We start from the raw sequence: 7,094 nt of genomic DNA on the forward strand, positions 1-7,094 counted from the left end.
CAGATCCCGGGAATGCACATCCATCCCTGGAAAAGCGCCCCTAATATCCCGGGCAAGGAACCCCGTTCTCCTGGGAAGGGACCCCCCCACCCACAGGGAACTCGCCCCCAGACCCCTGGACACCTCCTGCCCCAGTCCCTCAGCGCGACTCCTGCCCACCCTCGGTGCTGTCAGGACACAGCAAACGGCAGAGTAACAAATGTGTTCCCTTCTCCCCCTCCCCCAGCCCCCATTCCCGGCTGGAGGAGGGCTGGGAGCCCCGGGTGTCCCTAGAGCCTCCTGCTTCTTTCCCATCGCGGTACAGCTCGAACGGGCAGAGCAGCCCTGATTCCCATTGCCCTCTGCACTCCTCCCTGTGGACGTGCATGAAGTTTAAGATCCTCTGTCCATCACTCTCACATTTTAGTAGCAGATGCCCAGACTATAAAATCACCCAAGGGTGGCCACCACGTGTGGAAGGCTCTTGCCCAGGAAGTTGCTCCCATCCCTGCTCGCCCCTCTCCTCCCGCACCCCGGCTGCCCTGGGAGGGATTTCTCCCCGTTCCGCGGCGGCTCAGCAGTGCCTTCCCCGCAGGTGTGAGGTGCGGCCGGGACCCGAGTTCCTGACCCGATCCTACCTCTTCTACGCCAACCGGCTCTTCAAGGCTCTCCAGTTCTACTACTGGGACCCCTCCTGCCGCGACCCCTCCTACTCGCTGGTCATCAAGGGCAAGCTCCGGCTGCGCCAGGCCTCCTGGATCACCCGCGGGGCCACCGAGGCCGACTACCACCTCCACAAAGTGGGCATCGTGTTCCACAGCCAGAAGGCCATGCGGGAGGTGGCGTCCTGGATCAACCAGACCTCTGGCGAGGGCTGCAGCGGGTTCCTGCCCCCGGGGCGCTCCTGGGCGCCCGGAGCCCTGTACGAGGTGCTGAGCGCCAAGACGGAGCGCGACTGCACCGCTGCCCTGGGCTTCGCCATGCACGAGCTGAGCCTGGTGCGCGTGGAGAGGCACTACCAGCCCCTGCTGCAGCCGCAGCAGAGCGGGAGCCAGCTGGTGGAGGAGCTGTACCTGGGCGACATCCACACGGACTGGGGGGAGAGGCTGCACTACCGCCCCACCGGCTACCAGCGCCCCATGCAGAGCGCCCTGGTAAGGATGAGGCCTTTGCACGGCCCCCTCACTGCATCAGGGCTTTGCCAGCACGTTCATTGCTGCTGAAGTGGCACCCGCAGCACTTGGCCCCCGCAGTCCTAAGGACACGCGGGTGAGGCCGTGCAGGGCTGCAGGGGTGGGACCCCAGGTGCTCCATGGCATGTGGGGTTCATCCTCTGCCCTCCTGAGAGAACAGGACCAAGGTGAAAGCTCAGCAAAACCAACATGGGAAACAAGCCTGCACTGACGGGCCTGGAGTTAACAGCTTTTGTTTGGCTGTGTTTTCCTGGGAGATGCAGTTTCCTTGTTTTGCACAACCAAAGTCAGTGAAGGCTTCAGGCTGCCCATTGTTAGAGCCTGTCTGCTCTGCCCTTCATCTGCTCTGTCCTTCATCTGCCTGCCCTCTCAATGCTCTTTGGGGTGTGCTCCAGGCTGAGGGGAACAAGGGATCTCTTCAGTCCTTGGTGTAATGCCAGTAGCACAGGAACTTGCCCCCAGTACAATGATGTTATTACACAGAAATCAAACTTCCATTCTGACATACATAAAACTGAGCAGCAGACTTGGTTGCCTTTTATTCTGTTTTATTTTATGTCATATAGCAGCTTAGTTTATTCCCAGGAAAGCACCTTTCCATCCAAACCAAAACTGATCAAATCAGAAATGGTGGAGCAGTGAGATGGGGTGAAAAAACCTCTCTGAACTTCGCCAGATTGAAAGGAAATACATGAGAAAAAAATATTTTGGGGCAACATTTCCCCACACCTCGAACTACACCAACTGAACTCTGAAAAACACACAGGGCAACACCCCTCTCCCTCTCGAAAGTAACATTCTCAAATTGGTTAAACTTGTGTTATCTTGGGCCAAAACCATATATATGAGCAAAACCAGATGGTAAACATAAACACTTTTAAAAGTTAATTTAAAACCAAACCTAAAGATACTGAAATTCACTCTCTGAATGCAGCCCTGTAATTAATCAGCCAACAGCTCTCCAATGGACCCACACATGATGTCACCACTTGGCGATAATTAGAAGCTGCCATACATTAGAAATAACTTCACACGACTGGTTTAAGCAAGTAAGAGTTTTGGCTCCATGTCCATAGTGATAATTTTATTGAGCACAGGATTTTTCTTTTTTTTTCTTCTTTTCTTTTTGGAAAAAAAAAAAAAAAAAATCTGTGAACTGACATCCATTTGCCTGTGCTGGTGAGTTACACAGCTATGTCAGGAATTCTTTTTTAACTCTCTTTATGAAAATATCACTCTTTTCCCCTTAAATTTATATCTGTTTTAAAGAAACCCATTCTTCCCAAATTACCTTTCATTATCAAAGAATTTCCTGCCTAAGGAGAGCATATATATTTGCCAACTTCTGGGATTATTTAGCCATAATGTACTGTGTACTGTCAGCACTCATTACTGTGACAGTAGCAGTAAAGCAAGCTGAAAATGACTAAATTACAGTAGACTCCAATCAACTTGCATGTAAATTACCCACCCTACAGTTAACTACTGAGTTATTTAACCTTCTTGCCTATGACAGTTCAGTAAAGATTAGCTCGTGCTCTAGAAAATTATATAATGTTCCAACCCTGCTTATTTAAAAATAAATCAGTTGTGATATATGAAGTATAAGAAAAATTTCCAAGCTACACAAAACCCCTGCTGGCACCGGATCAGGGGCAGGACTGGTTTGACTCAGAGCTCTCCACCAGCAGGGAAGCCAAGGTCACGGCTTTCTTTGTGCAGAGGGTCCCTTTCTTCTCCCGTTCTGGCTGCTGGAAAAACCCCACGGCCCCCTCCCTCCCCTCCCGGCTCATCCCGGTGCTCCCCCGAATCCCTGGATGTGGGAACACGGGCGGGAACGGGGCGAGGGGGAGGCAGAGCACCTTGGGCTGTACTGGAGAGGCTGCAGCCCCAGGAGCTCCCCACGGCCAGGTGTCACAGCCTCCTTCCTTCCCAAAAACTGCGGCGTTGCTCTGTTCTGACACCGCCCAGCACCCGCATCCTCACCCAACTCGCCATGGAAAACTGATGGGGGAACAACCTGGATGTGCCGAGGGAGCGTTCCCTGCCCTGGCAGCGGCTCTGCCCTTGCCCCGGCCTCCTCCCTCGGCCTGTCCTCAGCAGCCCCAGCACGGGGCGGCCGCAGGGCACAGCCCAGTGTCCTTCAGCTACCAGAATAGCAAAGAGCAGGGCAGCGCTTTATCTCCCTTAATCTGCTCGGCTGCCTCTGCAAGCTCCCCGCAGTTCCGCACCCTGCTGTGGACGAGGGGAGTCGAAGCTTTTGAAATATTCTGGAAGGGTTTGTTTTTTTGGTTTTTTTTTGCTTCCCAGTTCACAGAACTGTTATTTTCTGTCTCCTGCAGCACCACGTGCACCCTTGCCCGGCGTGCGGGATTATTTCCAGGGCTGATGAGCACCACCCCCCGATCCTGCCCGCCAGAGCCGCGCTGCCCATGCAGCTCAGCGGCAGCTGGGTCAGCCCCCACTGCGAGGTCCGGCCGGCCGTGCTCTTCCTCACCAGGTACTTCACATTCCACGGCAACAACCACACCTGGGAAGGGCATTACTATCACTACTCCGACCCGCTCTGCAGGCAGCCCACGTTCACCATCTACGCCTCCGGGCACTACACGCAGGGCATCCCCTCCTCCAAGGTGCGGGGTGGCACCGAGCTGGCTTTTAAAGTCACCCAGGCTCGGGTGACGCCGATGGACCAGGTGACGGTGGTGATGCTCAACTCCTCGGAACCGGGAAGCTGTGGGCTGGCAGGCTCCTGGAGCGCCGGGGTGGAGCAGGATATAACACCCACGAATGGATGTTTGGCTCTGGGCATCAAGCTGCCCCACACCGAGTACGAACTGTTCAAAACGGAGCAGGACACGCAGGAGCGCAGCCTCCTCTACATCGGGGAGAGGCCCACGGACGGCTCCAGCCCCGACAGCCCCGACAAGCGACCCACGTCCTACCAGGCCCCTCTGATCCAGTGTGCTGCAGCCTCACGGGAATTCTCCAACTATATTAGTCTAAAATACATGGGAAGAAAGGATGCTAACGGGAACGAAGCACTAAAACCTTTGCCTGTGGCCTTTTTATTGTTTATAGCACTTCTGTTTTTAAGATGGGACTAGTTATCTCTTCAGGTACAGTGCAGAATTCAGACAAATCTTGGTGCTAGCGTGATTTTTATACCCTTCAAATGAGCACATCTGGAATCAGTTTTACTCAGATTTGGAAACACTTTTTAAAAACACCCAATAGTGAACGAAGCCAAGGAGATATGCCTGACTCCACACTGTTTGTCCTGTGGCTTTATTGCCTAATCTCCGCTCTTTGCGTGCAAATTTAATGTAGTGACACGGATGTGCTGCACATTGCAACAGATAATTTAGCAACATGAGGGGGGAAAAAAGTGACATCAATTAAAATTGCTGCTTTGAGCTTTTGACATTGCTAAGATTTAATCAAGAGCTTGATTCAGATGTAATTCAAACATCCGAAGTGTTGGCTGCTGAGTTTCTTTGAGGTTAAGTTCCCTCCCATCACACTCCTTTTTGCTGTTCATGCAAATTTAATCTGCAGAATCAGTTGGCAATAAACAGTCAGCAAGCGGTCTTGAGAAGGGCACAGTTCACATGCCTCTTGCAGTTTACAGATATTTTCTGCACTTTGCCTGTGTATGTCACACACAGGGACCCACAAACAGTCTTGCACTTGGAGATGCCCGGAACAGCCCTCACAGAGGGCTCGATTGTTCCACCTGACCCTGGGCATAGATTACAGTAGATGGAAAACACTTCTGTGCACAACAGCTCCAAGCCGCAGCATTCCCTGGCTGCAGCATTGCATCCCTGCTGTGTTATCCCAGCTCTCCAGTGCAGTGCTGGCATGGCTGTGGGACATCAGCAGTGTCCCTGTGTCACTGCTGCCGTGCCCGGCACAGGCACCGTCACCGCGCACCGTGTGAAGGGAAAGATCCCTCACCAGCCTTCTTAGGCCATGTATTTTCACTGCTTCCTTTTCAGTTACTGGCACAGCAGTTGTTAGTCCAGCTCTCCTCTCAAAGTGTCACTTCCAGGCTCATTCCTGTACAGATGTTTTATAAATCTGCCTCTGGTGAACAATGAGCTGAAGAGATGCTCAGATCAGACAGCACAGTCAGGTCAAACTGATTCCTACTGACAAGAAGGACAAACTAAGAAATTATATTCCCTGTCTGCTGCAGCTAAGCATCATCTAACTTCCTTGAGAAGCCCTTCTCCAGCAGCTAAATCCTCTCCAAATAAGCCTATATATCTTACCCACAAAGGATATTTTGTTAAAGCAGCTATGCAATAGCCACCTTCTTAATGCTGTATTTACGAACTTCCAGCTTGTACTTAGATAAATTATGGGGGTTATAACATAAAAATACTTGGGGGGGATCTGTACATTAATAATTCAAATGAGATGCTTATTAAATGCATTACAGTTGCGACATAAATGTTGTCAGCATGTTCCCATGTTCCAGGCATGACCCAATATTAGTCACGCACATGAACAGTTCTACTCCAAAGGTGATACACAAAGGGGCCAGGCTTGGCTGCCTTGCCTTGGTTCCCTTCCCAATCCATGGAGGAGACTTCAGCAGGCAAATCTGATTTCCAGTCGTGTTGGTTGTGCTTTGCTCCCTGCTGCTGCACAGAGATCCATGGGCAACTGGAAGTGATCTTGGAGAAGATGGTGTCTCCTTGGGGTGTTCCCATTAGGATGCAAGTCCTGGGCAGCACAGCTGCACCTGCTGTCAGCCACACACTGGCAGAACTTTTCCTTTCCCATCACTGTGCTCGAGTGGCCCTGACTCCCCTCAGCACAGGTACCTGTTCTGCTGGACACACATGCCCGTGGCAGGAATAGGCAACAGCCTTGTGCTGCCTTTGGAGAGTGGGTGGAGGAGGAGGAAGGCAATTCCTGCCCTACATTTACCCCCATGAATCAGATTTGTGTGCAGATACTTTTTTTTCATTTACATGGCAAGGAAACAGATTAAACTTAACAAGTGTTCAGGTCCTGCACAGTGTAAAAGCTCTTACAAGGCCACAGATCCTTTCCAGGTGGGGATGGGATTAACATGATGTGAGACACCATCACACACTTATGCAACGTTAGCAACAAGGCCTTGGGAAAGCTCTGCCCTGCAGCAGCTCAGGCACCACTGGCTCCAGCAGCACCAGAGCCCCACTGCTCTGCTGGCTGAACTTGCCTGTGAAACCTCATCAGGAGCCTCCTTGTCCTCTTCCTCCTCTAAGGATACCTCTGAGAGGAAAAAAAGCCATGAAAGAGCTATTTGCATAAATATCATAACTTTTATTGTTCTGTTCACAGTTTTTGAAGACACATTCCTAAATTACACAGTTATTCTCTCTTAAGAATTTGTGCCTTTTTCCAATTTGAATTTGCCTGGCTTTGACTGCCAGTCGGTGATTCTTGTGTTGCTTTTTAAGATCAGAGAGCTGCAGTGTGCAGTATTTTCTGCCTGTGAAGGTACTTGTGCACTGTAATCAAGACAGTCTCAATTTTGGTAGAAATCTCAGCCAACTGAGTTTTCTCTCACCCTCTCTAAGGCGTTTTCACACTCCACGAGTATTTTCTGAATCTTTTTTTTTTGCATCCATTCCAATTACTCAGCTTCTCTTGTAGAATGTAAATATCCAAACTGCATCCAAAATTCCCAACTCTCCCAGCTGAGACATACAGGAGGATCATCACTTACAGCTAACAGTAATTAAAAACAAGAACACATTCGTATCCATTAGGCTTTTACCCTGGGACTGCACTGGGAATGTACATGGAGCTGTTACTCATTCTGGTCCTGGCTATGGATATTTTTGTTATGTTTTGTCAGTAGTGATTTTGTATCTGTTTTCCTCAGAGATCTGGAACCACTGAATCTGTCAGGTCCCTGCT

General features: G+C 50.8%; 1 protein-coding gene across 1 annotated transcript; it reads left to right on the forward strand.

The window, feature by feature from the left end:
- Positions 1-6: 6 nt before the first annotated feature.
- APCDD1L (APC down-regulated 1 like) lies at positions 7-5,631 on the forward strand. Its single transcript, XM_017734668.1, has 3 exons — positions 7-263; positions 575-1,133; positions 3,515-5,631. The coding sequence occupies exons 1-3, from the start codon at positions 13-15 to the stop codon at positions 4,277-4,279; spliced, it is 1,575 nt and encodes a 524-aa protein (XP_017590157.1). The 5' UTR covers positions 7-12; the 3' UTR covers positions 4,280-5,631.
- The last annotated feature ends 1,463 nt before the right edge of the window (positions 5,632-7,094 follow it).

Source organism: Corvus brachyrhynchos, unplaced genomic scaffold (genome assembly GCF_000691975.1).
Source record: "Corvus brachyrhynchos isolate BGI_N302 unplaced genomic scaffold, ASM69197v1 scaffold10, whole genome shotgun sequence".
Classification (NCBI taxonomy): Eukaryota; Metazoa; Chordata; class Aves; order Passeriformes; family Corvidae; genus Corvus; species Corvus brachyrhynchos.